General features: G+C 36.2%; 2 protein-coding genes and 1 long non-coding RNA gene across 8 annotated transcripts in view; 2 read left to right on the top strand and 1 right to left on the bottom strand.

Annotated features, from left to right (window-relative positions):
• LOC113051792 (anoctamin-1-like) overlaps positions 1–12,839 on the top strand; it is a 58,214-nt gene extending 45,375 nt beyond the window's left edge. For 4 of the 5 annotated variants that reach the window (XM_026215867.1, XM_026215868.1, XM_026215866.1 and 1 more), the window contains 13 exons: positions 247–258; positions 806–874; positions 1,964–2,038; positions 2,447–2,648; positions 2,743–2,854; positions 4,652–4,709; positions 5,038–5,138; positions 7,593–7,729; positions 8,539–8,691; positions 10,091–10,143; positions 10,561–10,745; positions 10,837–10,942; positions 11,510–12,839. In XM_026215867.1, the coding sequence (XP_026071652.1) occupies positions 247–258; positions 806–874; positions 1,964–2,038; positions 2,447–2,648; positions 2,743–2,854; positions 4,652–4,709; positions 5,038–5,138; positions 7,593–7,729; positions 8,539–8,691; positions 10,091–10,143; positions 10,561–10,745; positions 10,837–10,942; positions 11,510–11,707 (1,461 nt within the window). In that variant the 3' untranslated portion in view covers positions 11,708–12,839. The remainder of the gene's footprint in view (positions 1–246; positions 259–805; positions 875–1,963; positions 2,039–2,446; positions 2,649–2,742; positions 2,855–4,651; positions 4,710–5,037; positions 5,139–7,592; positions 7,730–8,538; positions 8,692–10,090; positions 10,144–10,560; positions 10,746–10,836; positions 10,943–11,509) is intronic. The other variant, XM_026215865.1, reaches the window with a different exon arrangement.
• LOC113051796 (uncharacterized) lies at positions 2,861–15,106 on the bottom strand. 2 transcript variants are annotated; one of them, XR_003276948.1, is made up of 4 exons: positions 15,021–15,104; positions 8,561–8,670; positions 4,949–5,118; positions 2,861–3,524 (listed from the first exon to the last, which is right to left on the bottom strand). It is a non-coding gene; the product is annotated as an uncharacterized LOC113051796 (long non-coding RNA). The 2 variants fall into 2 exon arrangements; XR_003276947.1 differs by lacking the exon at positions 8,561–8,670 and having other exon boundaries at positions 15,021–15,106.
• LOC113051795 (FAS-associated death domain protein-like) lies at positions 14,939–18,055 on the top strand. The gene is made up of 2 exons (XM_026215874.1): positions 14,939–15,501; positions 17,127–18,055. The coding sequence occupies exons 1-2, from the start codon at positions 15,204–15,206 to the stop codon at positions 17,396–17,398; spliced, it is 570 nt and encodes a 189-aa protein (XP_026071659.1). The 5' UTR covers positions 14,939–15,203; the 3' UTR covers positions 17,399–18,055.
• The last annotated feature ends 68 nt before the right edge of the window (positions 18,056–18,123 follow it).

Consider the following 18,123-nt stretch of genomic DNA (forward strand, 5'->3'; position numbering starts at 1 on the left):
AGTCACGCTCACCCATGTTGACTGAGGAAACTGTCAATATAAGACATTTGATGTTGATAAGATAATTATGTGGGTTTATGTATGTTTTGTAGTTGTGCTCCATTATTTTCTTGTATAAGTTTGTATTATCCTGAGGCTTGGGTGTAAAGAATTGAATTATTATTATTATTATTATTTTTTGATTCAGTGCCATGAAATCAAACAGTTTTTTTTCATAGTTTTTTTTTTTTGTCCTGTTTTGTATAGGGGAAACAAAAGGTTTGGAATTGGTTTATTCACAGTATTAACTGAATTTATTTCCTTCATAACTTTAAAGTTGCATTTAAGTACTAACATATTCTTCATAATATCTTAAAAGTCTTCTTCAAGCATTGGCGTCACATTCTTGCTTGTGTAAAGTATTCCACCAGCACTTATCTATCTATCGGTCTGTTGCTGTGGAAGTCTGGGAGATTCTTGTTCTGTCTTCCTCTGGCCTTACAGGTCAAAAGCTGCTCACTTTCCTTTCTGCAGTCACAGTCTTTCCAGGCTTGCCAATAAGCAGCAGGAACTAATAAATCCTAAAGCTGCGTGGAATGAATGTGGAAAGGAATATGTATTTGTGGCGCTGAGAACTTTTGGTTTTAAGGATTATACTTTCACTGATTGTCACTGTGTTGCTATTACCAGAATTTCTGCTCTGTTCACTGATAATGCTCATGGCTGCTTTTGGCTCCATAACCAGTTATCTCTTTCCGCTATTTTTCACTTTTAAACTGATTTAAGTCGTGTATGTGTTGGGAATTGCTTTCTCTGTTTTTCCCAGAGTCAGCCGAGAGCAGAGTATGAGTTCCATGTCATGAAGAAGTCCTTGAAGAAAGAGAAATCCCCAATGGTAGGTCTTTATGAATTTGTGTTTAGATGAAAAACACAAAAATCCATTTGCTCGACCATTTGCTACATATTGCAAACAGAATTGCCAATTGGACTAACACAATTTCTGGAAGTAAAATAAATAAAAAAAATGTTGCTGCTTTATATTTTTGTGGAAATTGTGATGTATTTATTTGAGATTCTTTTGGTGAATAGAAAGGAAAACAGCGTTTATTTTAGCATTATAAATGTCTTTACTCTCACTTTAGTTTAAATGAATGCATCATGGTTAAATAAAAGTATTGATTTCTTCCTCTGTCTTTTTTCAGTCTTACCCTAAACTATTTAAATAATAGTGTATCATGGTTTCTACAAAAGACATTAAGCAGCAAAAACATTGATAATATTAAGAAATGTCTTAATATTTCTGAAGGATTATGTGACACTAAAAACTTGAGTAATGACTTTTGAAAATCGGCTCCATCACAGGAATTAATGATATTTTAAAATATACTGAAATATAAAAAAAAAAATTCTGATTATAATAATGTTTCACAATATTACTGTGTACTGTCTTTTCCAAAAAAACAAAATTTTTGACTGCCAGTAGTGTCACATGGAATTAAATGGCAAACTGTTGTTTTTCATTCAACATGTTGATTAGTGGACCCCTTATTGTCCAAGTGGGTTGTTCTTGGATGGAATAATATAAAATGTGGACCAGACCATATGCCGATAAATAATTTTGGCTTTATTTGTAGTGACTGGCACAACACAGGCAATGCTGATACTAGCAATATTTTTTTCTAGTGATTTATTCATGCCATCCTTGCTGTCATAAGGATGTCTGGATTATTGGGATTACATATTGCGCTCAGATGTTGACCCAGTTGTAGTATGCTCTGTTATGTGACAGCACAGTTGTGTGGCATGTCTAGGGGCTTGCTTTTGCTCTGCTCGGCTTGACCCTCTCTTTCCCTTCTGAGGCCAAAGCATGCTGGAATCTACACATCTAATTTTCGACCAAGTTCCTATTGCAAGATGTATGTGTTAGGGTGTGTCTGGATTATATGTTCTGATCTCACATTTGACATTTCATATCTTTTTCTAGGAAGAAAATGTGAAGCTGACATGTAGAGACAGAATGCCAGCTTACATGACTATTATCATCATGATGTTTTTTTTGGTAAGACTTGATCATTTTTTTTTTTCTATTATTACAATGCTGTGATGCACATAGGTTTTAAATATAACTAATAAAAGGAATTTCAGAACATTAACACTCTCAGAACATTTTATTATTTAAATGTACTTCATTTTCAACACCATTCAAATTATTTTATATATGGATGGCCATGTCAAAATCACAAGAGCAGACAAATACTGCTCACTTGATCTCATAAAGCCCTCTATTATCAGACATTCTCAGTTGCATTATAAAAAAGTCATCCTGACTTACATTCGGCTTTCTATAATTTCATTGGTAATCAGTAATGTTGTCTTTTGCATGATGCTGTATCCTATTTGTGTCAGTATATTATTTGATAATAATTAGTCACTTTTCTTATTGTGTGCATTTGTGTTCTCAATGCAGATCTTTTTGACCTTGGCCATCGTGTTTGGTGTGGTGCTATACAGGGTCTCCATTATGACTGCCCTGCACATGAGTTCCACTCCCACATTCCGCACTAATATACGGGCCACCGTTAAAACCACTGCCGCTATCATCAATCTCATTATCATCATCATAATGGATGAGGTCTATGGAGCAATTGCACGTTGGCTCACTATTATGGGTACTTCTGGTTGCTTTTCTCAAAACATTTAGGTTGTCCACGGTGTTGCAAAACATTATATTTACAGAACTTGCTGTTGTTTTTAACCCATCAGAAGTGCCAAAAACTGACAAGAGTTTTGAGGAGAGGCTGATCTTCAAGACGTTCATATTGAAGTTTGCAAATGCATTTACCCCTATTGTGTACCTGGCATTATTCAGAGGCAGGTGAGGTTATTATTACCAAGCATTCACTCTGAAATTGAACACAAATACTCGGTTATTAACAAATCTGCAATAGGATTTCCCTTTTTTTCCAAACCTAGTGAGCTGCCCTGTTGTCAACTATTTACTTGGCTATATCCTAACCGAAAAAGAAATGACTGATTTGGAACAATGTATAGACATTGTAACTCTCTACAGATGGTTCTCACGTAAAGAACATCAGAGATTTTGATGTCCATGTGTTGCTAATATAATAGAAATTGAGAATTTGTGTTTTTGGTAAAGCATGGGTGGTCTTAATGCCACCATGCTTTATTTTCAAATCCATGTATCTGGTTAATCGGTCCCAATGATTGTTGTGTATTCTGAAAAGAGTAAGGGGAAAATTACGGAGCCTTGGGGAACCCCCATGGACAGTTGATGTGATTTAGATGCTGCTCACTTCAGAGAAGGATCTGGTGATTTTTCACTTGCAGACAGATCCAGCAGAGTGAGGAAAACTAATCTAGAGGCAGCTTTTGCCAGCCACAGGGCTTCAGTGACTGAGCAAGGTCTCCAATTTCTGCTCCTCATTTCAACAGGAACTTCGATTGGTGCCATTTTCTCCCTCAAGTTTGGCTTCACGTAGAACATCAGATGTTCAGGGGTTAGTGGGGATTTTGCGCAAACAGGCCTGGAGGAGAGAGGAGATGCTGTCTAGACAATATGTACAAGTGGATTTAAATGCGACATTTACATAAGAGAGAATGAGCTTTTAGCTGGGTGAACAGAGGTGGGCGAGCATAGAAACAAGTGTGAGGGAGTGGAGGTTATGTTGAAAGAAAACCAGCGAAGAGTGTGCAGCAGGCAAGTTGGAAATCACAAATGTGCAATGGAGTAACAAGGGCATTGTCTGTGGAACAGTTATTTCTGTAAATGATTCCCAGTTGGTTTCCTGATTTATAAGCTGGTAAATTGTTAGGACTGCCGCCCTACAGTAACAGTTCAATTAATACAGATCAACACAACTACGTACTATAATTTAGCAATGAGCAATATTCTAAACAAGAGAAACCATTAAGCATAATGTATTATGTTCTGACAAATCACATTGATACTCTTTTATGTTGCCTTCACAATGAGTCACTGCATCCTTGGTTTCTAGTTGGCATTCCTACGGTATCCAACAGTATGAGGCGGTGATTCTATCTGTACTCCCATTGGTAGTTGTCGCTTCTTATTACTGCTCATACTCCACTCAACTTTGTTGTTTCACTAACAGATTGTCATCCTGAAATTGTCATCGCTCACTGAAAATGAATGATGTCCCGTGGCTCTGTCACTGCTTATGGCCGCCAGTGTGAACATGCCTTTAGAATTTGGCCAAAGTTATGTATCGTAATAGTATAAATTTTTGTAACCCCAGACGGAAGCAAACGTCCATAAACACCAGCTTAGATCAGCAAACATTTCTGTGTCCCTCCATGCTAGTTCATGAATAATAGTACTGGGTTGAATCCTAATTGTTCATTGGACAAAAATGCTGGTCTACCCGATTGACCAAGGAATTCTTGCTCAATTCCTTAATGCTTATTCCTTACATAAGCATTAAAAAGCACGACATGTGACATACAGTATGCTTCTGACCAATATAATATTGCTCACTAGGTTGTGGAACAGAGTTACCCCCACCAACCCCCTAACCTCCTACCTCCCCTTTATGGTACTTTTAATGTAATCTCTGTTTTGTGAATCTCCACTTGCATTTGTGCAGTAGCTGGTAAACTCAGCTCCTAACCTTATTCTATCCAATGCCTCCAGACTCATTGGACGTCCTGGCAAATATATCTACGTTATGGGGTCTTACCGGATGGAAGAGGTACATATCTAATAATCAATTTCCTCCTTTTATATGTACTAGCGGCAGCTGGTGCTTTTCAAGAGCAGGGAGTCATAAACCATAAAAATGTATTTCTCAAAAATAAACAATGAATCTCACTGACCAACTGGTGTACATGTGCATGTACAAGCAAAGTTCATTCTTAACCATAATCTGTTTTTGGAGTCTTGTAACCACATCATCATATGAAAAGTAACTTGATAGATTGTCCTAGTTACCTCAGTCCTGATGACTAACACTCTCAGAGGTGTGTAGCCAGTCAACTCCATTGTAACTGATTGAAATCTCTCTCTGTTTCACCCTGCAGTGCGCCCATGCTGGCTGTCTGATGGAATTGTGCATTCAGCTCTGCATCACCATGCTTGGCAAACAGCTCATCCAGAATAACCTGTTTGAGATAGGTGTTCCGTAAGTACATACAGCATAGCGAAAACATTTGTAGATTTATGAATTCCGATAGATTCCCACTGTGCATTATAGGTGTGGTGTACATTTCTAGACATGATTGCTTTAGGGAATAACTGTACTTTGACTAGAGCATTATAAATACTTGAAATGAAATGAAATTATCTTTTTGTGTCTTGCTTGCTAATACTTTTTATCTTGCTCTTGGACAAATGCAAAAATATTGGATTGTAAACGCATCTCGGGAAAAACATGAGCAGGTCCAAACAGAATCTGCTAACTTTTTCTACTATTTTTGAGCTGAATGTGCAGAATCTGAGTCTGATGTCACGTCACAATTTCCAATTCCAAAAGCAATGACCAAAAATCATGATCCTACCCTTTATTTCTGCAGCAAAACCTCAGTTGGTCAGATTTATTAAATGTGACCCTGGACCACAAAACCAGTCTTAAGTGTCAATTTTTCGAAATATATGAATAAATAAGCTTTCGATTGATGCATGGTCAGTTATATCTCTGCCAAATATTGTCTGATCCTAACAATTTAAAGGGGTCATATGATGCTTTTTTTTTTAAAGATCATTATTTTGTGTATTTGGTGTAACAGAATACAGTATGTTGACATGCTTAAAAAACACTTTATTTTTTAAATACTGTAAATTATTGTAGTCCTCTATGCCCCGCCTCTTTCGTTTTCTACAAAGTCAGAAATGTATTGCCCCTTTCCATAATCACTTCCTCTTTCAAAATAAATGTAAAGATGGTTAATAATGTTCTTCATTTTACCATTAGTTCAAGCCTGAAAGGGACAAAAATTTTGATCTGATTGTAAGGGGTGGTTTATTCCTTTTGTAATCTGAGTGAGAGGAAATGTAAGAAGGGGCACTTTTGTGTGGGAAAGGGCACTTTTACTATTTTTTTTTTCTAAATTAACTTTAAGCAGCACAACAGTGCTGGTCGTTGCCTAATTAGAAGTAGATAAATATCACGTGTGCTTTTTAAAACGGTAGTGGGAAATTCTGTATATTCATGCAATGTGCATGTCAAAAGAGTAAATCCGATCATGAGCTTGTGATGTGTAAATGCACATATAAACCCGATCACTTTATTTAGCGTTCATGTAAACGCAGCGTTCATATTCGTGAATCAGAATGAATTTATTCCGATGGAAGCAAAAAGTGTCCATGTAAACGCAGCTAGTGATGAAGCTCATATGTGTTTGCAGTACACAAGCTGCAGACGGTTAAAACACACATGGACATGCTACGCACAAAACTCTGCATTTGAACACTCAGTAGCAAATACTTAAACTAATAACAAAACATACTTACAGTAGCTGATTCAGAAGTGCTAGATTGTTTGTAGCAAAGTCAGAATTACCTCGAAACGGTCGTCCATAAAATGCGTTGCTTTTTTGTTAAAAGTAATCTTAAATATTTCTGAATGCATCTACTTTCGGAAGGTCAAATTAAGTGCTTTTGCACTAGATACACACAGCACTCCCTGACATGCTTCAACACTAACTGCGGTTACTGAAACCACATGTTCTTTCTTTGCGTGAACATTTGGGCGACATTACGCAAATATTTCCACATAGTGACATAGACATGTGGGGGCGTGATAGAATGAGCTGTTTTAGGGGGGTGTGGCAGAGTCTTAACTTTGATAAATAATATCTCTTTGGATTTGAGACTTTAGTCTTTGCAACCTTCTTCCTTTTCTTCCTTTGCAAGATCTTCTTCATGCACCAAGAGCTTGTAACACTACAAAGAGAAAGGAAAATATGTTTTTAATTGCATCATATGACCCCTTTAATCTGAAGGTGCAAAAAAAATATCTAAATGCTGAGAAAATTATCTGTTGTCAAAATTAAGTTCTTAATGCATATGACTAATCAAAAATTAGGTTTTGATATATTTACGGTAGGAAATTTACAAACTATCTTCATGGAACATGATTTTTCCTTATATCCTAATGATTTTTGAGATAAAAGATTTTCTATTGTTAAAAATATACCCCAGTGACTTGTGGTCCCGGGTCACCGATGATCTATTAAAAGATTGATGTCCTGGATGCTACAGCATTCAAATGAAGTTTGAAAAATACCGTCACTCTATTTAGCCTCAGTACAAATAATTAAGAAATTATTGCAAAATTGTAAATATTTCAATATCATTCTTACTCGTGTCACTTTTTATGAGGGAAAAGCTGGAAAAATGCCATAAGCGAATAGTCCATCCAAAAATGAATTGTCATCATTTACTTACCATTATTTCATTTGAAAACTGTGCCTTACTATTCTTTTTTTCTGTAGCATAACCAAAATTGTTTGACAAATGAGAAAATGAGCACGTCATCATGTAACAGAAACGCCACGTTCACCACGAGTTCACCACTAGTTCACAACGTTAATTACATGCAAAATCCACAGTGAACATTATTATATCTTTGTCACAGAAAACTAAAGAAAATGCTCCGACAACGCAAGATAGACAAAAAGCATCAGGAAGAGCTGAACAAAACACTTCATCGTCACGAGAAGGACCACTTCCTTGGGCCCTTTGTCGGACTCAACCCAGAGTACATGGAAATGAGTGAGTCACTACACACTACGCGCCCACACACACGTACAGACGTATCAACATTTGTTAGTAATCTCTCTGGTCCTGCTCGCTTTCCTGCATCATAAAACATTTATTGTAATTACAGATTCTTATCATGTATTGTTAAATTCATGCTGTCCACAACTACTAACTGAAACATCTAAACACAACTAGACCGATTTATACACCTCATCTGTTCAAAGCACTGTTATATGAGAGAAATTCAAGCCCCTAGATGGCGTGCATGGTAAACGGTAAACGCACATCCGTTCAGTGAAGGATCTGCAGTATTATACACAGAGTTGGTGTGTTACCAGCCTCTCATCTCGCCTCATCTCTGCTACAGCGTGGGATGGACTTCGGCTAAGAGAAAGGCATTGTGGGTCCAAAGGGGGGCTGGCAGAGCAGCGTGAGATTATGAGCTATAGTTCTGACTTGAATTCACTAATAACATCCCACCCCCTCATCTACCATCCTCCATCCATACTTCTGTCTTCTATCTCTCTCAGTCCCTCCTGTCCCATTCCTTCATCTCTGAGCATGGCACTAACCTACTGTATCTCCTCCTGAAACCCTAAACTAGTAAGATTCAGAGCATCAGCTTAAAAAGACAATCCAGGAAGGACTGATTTAAATTCTTGTGAATTACTCTGTGGGCGATTTGTGTTTCCCAGCATACCAAAGTCTGATTTATTTCATCATGTTTGATAAGATGTTCTCAGTAATTCTGTGACATGTTCTTCAGTGGAACCTTCTATGGAAGTTTTTATTTGTGTTATTTGTTTCTTTTTCTTATCTAGTCATTCAGTTCGGGATGGTGACCTTGTTTGTGGCCTCCTTTCCGCTGGCTCCTCTTTTTGCTCTACTGAACAACATCATTGAGATCCGTCTTGATGCCAAAAAGTTCGTCACGGAGCTGAGAAGGCCGATTGCTGTAAGAGCAAAGGACATTGGTCGGTATCTTCCCACTGATTTTTAATGCATTATTCGTGATCTTTATTGAAATGTAATGTTTATACACATAATTATAGCATTCCTGTAGCTCAAACAATAGAGCATTGCTCTAACAATGCCAAGATCATGGGAACTGATAAATAAAAAATAAAAAATAAAAAAAAGGTGGGCCAATGCACAAATTTAAATCTACAGAATAATATACTGCAAATTATTTATACTCTGAAACTTAGGATATTAAAGAAAAGCCCCTAAATAAATAAGTAAAGATATATATAAAAATATATATATATATAGAAAACCTGCAATATAGTTAAGCAATAGCACGCAAGTGATGATTTTCCAAATGTTAGTACAATTACAAAGGTGATATTGATTTTCTACAGCAGCTAAATAAACATTAACTGTTTCTTTCATTAATATGAAGTGATATTTCATTAATGAAAATAGTTCCCAAAAAGCCACAGTTCAAATGTTGCGTATCCACAAGCAAGACAAAAATGTCTAATAAGGTTAGAAAACCAGTTGCCCCTATGAAGGTAATAAATGCCTATGGAAATCAATTTACAGTAAGAGGTAGAATAATACCCCGTAGTGAAAAAGTCATTTCTGTTAGTGGTTTGACCTTTTGGCCTGATGTCTCTTTAAAGTTATCTTTGTGTTTTCATCATGGTATTGTATATTTCTTGTATAAACGTATTCTCAAAATAATTGATTGTATCTCCAGGAAATATTGGAAAGGTCATTGAAATGGTTGTTTCTAGTCATCATTGAAGGAGGCAGAGCATGTTGTTGCAAGGTCTTTCCCAGACTTTCTGAAAAATAATAATAATAATAATACTCTGGATGAATGAATGGCCAATACATTACAAGGCTATCTCAGTTACTATGAGGTTTTACCTTTTATTATATGTTGTATATATATGTGTATATTATAAAATTCAACAACAATATACTTTTTTCTAATTATGTGTTTACCAGCTGTTGGATAAAGCAACACTATAAGCTACCTGTTGCAGCCATTCAGTCAAATCAACTATATAATAATCATTTAACTGAAGGTTTGATCGTTGTGTCAGGCCATGCATTTTAATAATTCATACTGATATCAGGGCAAGCTGTCATAATTTTCCCAGCAAGTTTCGTGTCAAAGCTTTATCACCACCTAGTGGTATTATGATATAATAGTTTTGTTTGTGTGTGACTCACAAACCTAGTCAAGTACTGTATGTGGTTATTTATACACTGTATATAATTTACATTTTGCTTAATTGTCATGAAAGTGAATAAAAAACACTTTAATACAATCATGGCATTAGTGACTTTAAGTATATCTACTTTTAAAATACAAATGTGTGTAATCTAATGGTTCTTTATTTCTGTTTCTTTGTCTTCCAGGAATCTGGTACACTCTTCTCAGAGGAATCAGTAAAGTGGCTGTCATCGTAAATGTAGGTTTTTAATTGCATGTTTGTTGTGAAATAAATAAGTGCTGTACCTGTTGAACTGTGAGTGCAGGTACATCAAAGTAATTATTAGCAGCAAGCATCACTACTAATATAGTTCCCCGTCAGATTTACTGTACATTTTTTCAAAAGCAAGCATTAATCCTTGGTGAATTACTCCCTCTGCAAAATATGTTCTGTGAACACGAGTGACCCCTTCAACTGTCCCACCTGTGCTGTTACTTTACGAGTCATCTGACTGATGATTTTCAGCTGGTGGATAATAAAACGGGGGAAAGAAATCTCACAGCCACTGAATGTGAGACTCAAGCCATTACTAGAGATCACAGGGCACACTAACAAACTCCTAGAAACTCATTACCAAGGTTTGGCGAGAGCTAATCCTAATGTGTCATCCTTCAGGCGTTTGTGATCTCATTCACCTCTGACTTCATCCCACGCCTGGTCTATCAGTACATGTACAGTCCAGACGGGACTCTTCATGGCTTTGTCAATCACACCCTTTCATACTTCAATGTTAGTCACTTCCAGCCTGGCACAGAACCCATGGAGTCAATGCATCTGGGATACAAAGTGGAGGTTTGCAGGTACTTGGTTTGTTTCGCACTAAAAAGTTTTTTTTTTTTTTTTGTGGTGTATGACAGGTTATTATATTCGTAATGTTTATAATATCCACAGATATAAAGATTACAGGGACCCTCCATGGTCTGACACGCCATACGAGTTCTCAAGACAATTCTGGGCCATTCTGGCGGCCCGGTTAGCTTTCATCATCGTCTTTCAGGTCAGTCAAAATCAAAAGTCATAAAAATACCAACTTTTTGGATTATGATCTGGACATTTCTTTGTAAAAAATTCATCATTGATCAGTAATTTCACCTAAATAATAATTTATTATATTTAATTTAAATTATTAAAATGCTAATGAAGTGGAAAATCTCACTTTCATTTCTGTAATACAAAAATATAATTCTGTTCATATGCATATATTAAAATAATTTGTGACCATTATAAAATGGGTATAAATTAATTTCAACTACTGCCATTATGAGTGTTATTGACGCAGTCTCACACACACACACACATACAAATATGTGTGAGTGTGTGTGTGCGCGTCATTTTTATTAGCTGTTTTTTTATATTTCTATTTAGCTTTAATTTTAGTCATTCTAGTTCTCCAATATTTTAAAATGTCTAATATTTCAGCTTTATTTCAATTAACAAATGTTTGAATAGTTTTTAAGTTAAGTTAACAGCAACAACACTGACCTAGATTTTATTTTTTTTTACAATTTAACAGTTTCCACGAGTCATTCTATTACAAATGTCACTTCTCTCTGTCTCTGTTCAGAATGTGGTGATGCTGATGAGCGACTTTGTGGATTGGCTAATCCCAGACATTCCCAAGGACATTAGCATTCAGATACACAAGGAGAGAAATCTCATTGTGGAGCTGTTCATGAAACAGGAACAGGGCAAGAAGTACAGGAACACAATCGGTGACCCAAGCCCCCAGCCGCTCCGCTCGCGCCCCAGCTCACAAGCTTAGTCCGGCACTCGCTCTGATCCCAGTGCTGCGAGGGAAGCAGTATGCGGTCCATTCCAGGGCCTCAGTCCAGCTCTGTGACCTGCTCACACAGAATGGAAAGGCTGTAGAGGACTGGTCTGGCCTGGAAGATCAGTGCTGTAACAGAATGTTACATGACTGCCGCCTCACTGGTATACCAGAAAAAAAGTTACGAGAAAAAGATTTATTTTGTCCGTTACTGAATTAAGCACTCTCTTGGATCTTTTTCTGTCAGCTACATGCAACTTCTGCTGGTAGGTGTGTTTGGAAAGAGGGCTGTAGGGTTTGTATCGTTTTATCTGTTGACTGATGAATATTGTATTAAGTTTTGTTAAGCATCGCTGCTTTAGCATTTATAGACCGCTAATAAGCATTTTATTTGAAAATACAACACTTGTATATGAATTTTAACATGGAAATGTAACGTTCATGTCATAGGATAGGATTGAACTCTCAACCAACTCGTTTCAAGTGCTTTTTAAATTATTTAATATTAGACATTTCATTCAGAATATTTCTGGTCAAGTGAATTAGCAACTATTGATATCATGCGGTTTAGGTACTAAGCACAGTTAGTTTTGTTCTATCAACGTAATGATTGTGTCTGTTTAGCCCTTAGCTGTCTATAGATAAAATATAGATTTTAAAACACTACAGATTAATCAAAATCACTACAATGCTCACTTTTTTGTATTCTAGAATTTCTATTATGTGCGCTGGAGTGATTCTGACAGGATTTCAACTGATCTTGGGGATATTTGGCAGCATGCAAGTGCTTGTTTTTTTTTAGGTAGTGCATCTGAAAATGCGATCAAGTTGTGCTAAGAAAGGGTACGCTGTATATAAACCCATGACAAGAGGCCTTAATATTCATGACAATGTGCTGCATTTATAAATGGGTCATGTGGATGGAGTTTTGTGTCTGTCTGCCTTACGTGTATGTTCTCTCTTGTCTTGATTTGTGATGTTTCAACCTTAATGAAATTTATATATATTGGAATGTTGCACGTGTCTTTCATTTACAGAAACTATGTCTAGTGGGATACAGTGGCATGCAAAAGTTTGGGAACCCCTCGCAGAATCTGTGAAAATAATTTTCAAAAAATAGAGATCATACTAAATGCATGTTATTTTTATTTTATTTAGTACTGTCTTGAGTAAGATATTTTACATAAAAGATGTTTGCATATAGTCCACAAGGCAAAATATTGCTTAAATTATTAAAATAAGCCCATTCAAAAGATTGGGAACCCTTAGTTCTTAAAACTGTGTTCTGTTACCTGGATGATCCTTGACTGTCTTTCTGTTTTGTGATGGTTGTGCATGAGTCCCTTGTTTGTTCTGAACAGTTAAACTGAAAACTGTTCTTCAGAAAAATCCTTCAGGTCCTGCAGATTCTTCAGTTTTCTAGCATCTTTGCATATTTGAACCCTTTCCAGCAGTGACTGTATGATTTTGAGATACATCTTATCACACTGAGGACATTTGAGGGACTCAAACACAACTATTTAAAAAGATTCAAACATTCACTGATGCTCCAGAAGGAAACAAGATGCATTAAGAGCTGGGGGGGTGAAAACTTTTGGAATTTGAAGATCAAGGTAAATTGTACTTAATTTGTGTACTGGGAAACATACAAGTATCTTCTGTTGCTTACGAAGGGCAGAACTAAATTGAAATATATATATATATATATATATATATATATATATATATATATATATATATAAAATAAGAAAAATTTAGACATCTTCATCGTGTTCAAAAGTTTTCCTTCTGAAGCATCAGTGAACGTTTGAACCTTTTTTAATAGTTGTGTTTTAATGCATCAATTGTCCTCAGTGTGAAAAGATGTCTCTCAAAATCATACAGTCACTGCTGGAAAGGGTTGAATTATGCGAAAGAAGCTGCAGGACCTGAAGGATTTTTCTGAAGTACAGTTCTCAGTTTAACTGTTCAGAACAAACAAGGGACTCATGCCCAACCATCATAAAACAGAAAGACAGCTGTGGATCATCCAGGTAACAGTATTAATAACCAAGGGTTCCCAAAATTTTTATTGGGGTTATTTTAACAATTTCAGCAAATGTTTTGTCTTGTGGACTGTATGCAAACATATTTTATGTACAACATCTTACTCAGGACAGCACTAAATAAAAAATAACATGCAAAAAATAACTCTCTTATTTTTTTGTTAATTATTCAAATTTTCTGATTCTGCAAGGGGTTCCTAAACTTTCGCAATGCCACTGTAAATAAAAGAGTGGTTTTAAATGAAGTTAATATAATATTACTATAGGCTAACATGAAGACATACTGTGTTTGGACATGCCATGACATGCTTTTTTTCAGATAAATTGTAGTTATTAAACAAAACTCTTGTTTTTCCTCACTTATTCATATATCCCCGGAAGGGCCTTGATTCCACATTTATTATAAATGTACAATGTAAACCTAGTTATAGACTGTTATTTCAACCCACATACTGGTTGAAAGAAAGAAACCTTTAAATGTATTTTGTGTTATTGTGGCCTTTCAGTGTCTCAAACTGCTAATGGGAGGTTATGACAGTACTTTTGCTTTTGTTTGTTTCGAAAATAAAGATGTCCTATTTATTTGGTATGTACACATTTATTGACTCTTTTGCTGACCGGAGGGCCAGTCAAATGTTGTTTGGGGAAGAACTCACTGAATTAATGTATGCTGCTGTTGCTCATAGCACTCGTTTGGGTTAAATAAAGAGGGAGGGCCATTATGATGGGAAGTAGTAGGTAACTTCAGTTCCCTCCTTCAGCGTTGCGAGATTCGATTCATTTTGCGAATCGATTCTTTTGGCTCACAAAAACGAGTCATCAATTGAATCATTTACATCTCTGGGAAAATGCACTCGTGTGTTTTAAAGTTACTTATAAAAATAATAATAGTAATACAACTTTGTCTCGAATATGTGTTAGTTATTTAATAACATGGCTGTTAGGTTATTTTTCCCGGTTCATTCCAAATGAACTTGTTCAACAACTTTATGTTAGTGCTCAGAAAATTACGATTAAAAATCCGTCTTAGTTCTGAATTCTTACAATCATGTTGGCACTACTTTAGAACTTTGAACCTCTAATTTTGACTCCAGAACCGCGTGATCGTGATCCGGGAACATTAAAAAAAAATAAAAAATAAAAGATTCCAAAGAACAATTCGCCAATGAATCGGATCATCCGCTATTAGCGAATAAGCCCAGATGATTCATTAATACCGAAAGACTGGTTCTAAAGAACGACTCATCTATGAAACAAGTTACCTTCACACTGAAGTTGTTGGCGGGTGTCATTTTTTTGTTTCTAGCTGACCCACCGAAGCAGAGTGCGGGGTTTTCATGATGTTGAGAGCCAGAGCTGAAAGCGAAAGCGGGAACCGCTCGGGCGTCGCGCGCGGCACTGCTGTAACGTTAGTTTACTGGTGTTAGCTTTAAAACAAACACAACATGGAAAAGAGCGGATTTAGAGCGATGTTATTAGCGATCTCGGATAAACTTTCTGAAGATAATTTAACAAGTTTAAAGTTTCTGTGCACCGACATCGGGAAGAAAAGGCTCGAGAAAATCAATAAGGGGATTGATCTTTTCGAGTGCTTAATCGAAAAAGCTACACTTGGGCCTGATAACACGGAGCACCTGCGAGATCTCCTAATCCAGATCGGTCAGAGAGTTCTTCTGGAGATCATCGATGAGTATGAGAGAGGAAGCCCTGCTACTGCTGGGGTCCTGGACGCCCAAGAGAGAGGTTTGTCCTTTTACTGAACCCTTGCGTTTCATCCATAGACTGTAAAGGGTTTCATCTAACCCTTTACACTGAGACTCACTGACAGCAAACAGCGGTCAGCGGCTCTTGAGGCAGGTGACGTCAGAGATGATTTTTGTTTAACACTCTAAATGCCTTTGATTTTTAAGTCAAACGATGGCTTAAAGTCAGGTTGAGGCATAGTTTTTTTTTTTTATTCTATCGTTTTGTACCGCTGTTTCACTGAGATAATGTTCACTTGCTAACGTTAACTTACTTCCGTCTTATCGCTAGCATGGTAAATATGTCATTTTCACCAACTAATATCTATTATGTTTTAGTAGCACTTTTTTTCTTAAGTAGTATTGTATCCTCCAATAACGTTAGCCTAAATACTTGTGTATTTTTCACTAATATTTGTTTATTTTAGATACTCGTTAGACACTATCCTGATAATGACAGTTAACGTGACTGACCTTTCCTTTCTTCTTGTCCATTGCTGGTCGCAAATAGCTTTTTTTCCCCCTATCTAAATAATTATTAAGGTGGTCCTTCTTTATTGATCATTACTCATAGCTTATACAGTATAGTTCGCTTTGTGTTTTTAAATGAGAAATTTTGCAAAACATACTACACTGAACTTCTAAAAAATAATTTTCTAAAGTGAACCATTTATAGTTCTTGCAGGATCCTAAAGGTACTCTGTGTTTTTGTTTAATTAAAGAAAGTTTCACACAAAAGAAAAAAATAATACTTTTGAAAAATAGATTTATAATTATATACACTTGCATTGGGTTACCCAAGGGCATTGGTAACTGACTACATTAGCTTTAGCATCATGCTACAGCCACACCACAAGGTGTCAGTATAAATCCAAGATCACTGTCATATCGGGGACTGCAACAGACACAAACACTGAGTACACCTTAAAAAAAAATTGTTGTTGAAATCTTGACAAATTGGAATTATGTTGTTATTAATAAGATGAACATTTACCGGACTGAAGCAGGTTTACTCGAAAAATCATGTTAAAAGGTTTTCGATGATTTATTCTCTCTTAATCATCATTATATTGCATTGCATTATATATTTGGCCTCCACAATAAAAACTACAGAGCTTTGATCATAAAACTAAGCATTTACCATCTTACGAAGACATTATTGGGAAATGTAAGTGAGACCGCTTATATGCAGGTAGTCTGTTATACACTGCGATCTTACTTTTTGACCATAATAACAAAAACATTGACACCAAATAACATATTTTACAAGTATTCTCATATCAAACAATATGGGCCATTAAATCCTGATGTATTAAATGTGATACAAAACATAAAACACATATACCATTGTTTCCTTCAGTTTCTTTCACATTTTGTTCAAATGATACATTTTTTGTTTGTTTATTTGTCTTAAGTCAGACTTTACAGGATTGTACACAAATTTTGTGAAATGACAAAATTATTTAAAAATGTAAAAACTGTATGTGTCAATTGAACAAAAATAGGTTATGATACATTGTTATTCGGCAACTAGTGACTCTGCAGAAAACCACTCAAAGATCTTGAGTTTTATTCTGATTCTAATCAAATTCAAATGCTTTCTGTATCTCCTTTTTTTTTTTTTAGAAAAAATAAACATTGCAACTGAAGTAATCGTTAAACATCTGGGTAGGAAGTGGCTTCAGTTTGGAAGAAAACTTGGCGTTAACCAGACTCAGCTGGAGGGCATCCAGGAGAAGCACAGCCGTGACCTGGAGGAGCAGGTGAGGGAGCTCATCACACAGTGGATGAAGATGAAGAAAGAAAACGCCAGAGTGGAGGATCTCATCAAAGCTCTCCGGGACTGCAACCAGAACCTCACCGCCGACCTTGTGGAGAAAGACCTCGATGCACGCTGAAAATAATCCCGTTCTGTTATAAAACAACAGAACTTTGGGGTGAATAATGTGAACTTCTTTTCGAAGTGCAAACGAACGGAATCCAATCCTGTTTACAGATGTACACTGCTTTGGCAAATAAATATCGCTTTAGATATTCTATTTAATATATTTTACACGACATTGCAAGGCAAGAAATAACTGACTAAGTGTCTCTTGCAAAGTGTAAGGATTTTTCCGTTTTTACAGAACACACTCCTAGCACAACACTGTTCTTGTATTCACTGATTTAGTCAAGGGATGTGAGACACTTAGAATAGGCATAAAGTGACTTTGATGTATAATTGAACAATGTGCAAATGAGGGGCAATAATTCGATCGCGTTTAGGTTTATGATGTTTTTTGGAAACACAACCCAGGTCAGGTAGAACAGTTGAGCTCAAATGCAGTTCTGAATTGATAACAGAGCTCATGTAACAGTTCTTAATGCTTGGATTTGATGTTGCTGCTTTGATGAATCCATTTGCTCTTTCTGTTTGAAAGTAACCCTCATCTGTCAGCGTGTGCATCTATGCATGTGTATAGCAATGCAGATCTCCAATGAAATTCCTGAATTGCAATTCTTTTAAAAATAAAGCTGCTCATATCTAAAAAGCCACGAGATATGCAGTCCAAAAGTGTTTGAGTTCAGCTATTTTCTTGTGTTAATATGTATATTAAATTGATATTCATTTATCATGATATAT

This window comes from Carassius auratus, chromosome 32 (genome assembly GCF_003368295.1).
Source record: "Carassius auratus strain Wakin chromosome 32, ASM336829v1, whole genome shotgun sequence".
Taxonomy (NCBI): Eukaryota; Metazoa; Chordata; class Actinopteri; order Cypriniformes; family Cyprinidae; genus Carassius; species Carassius auratus.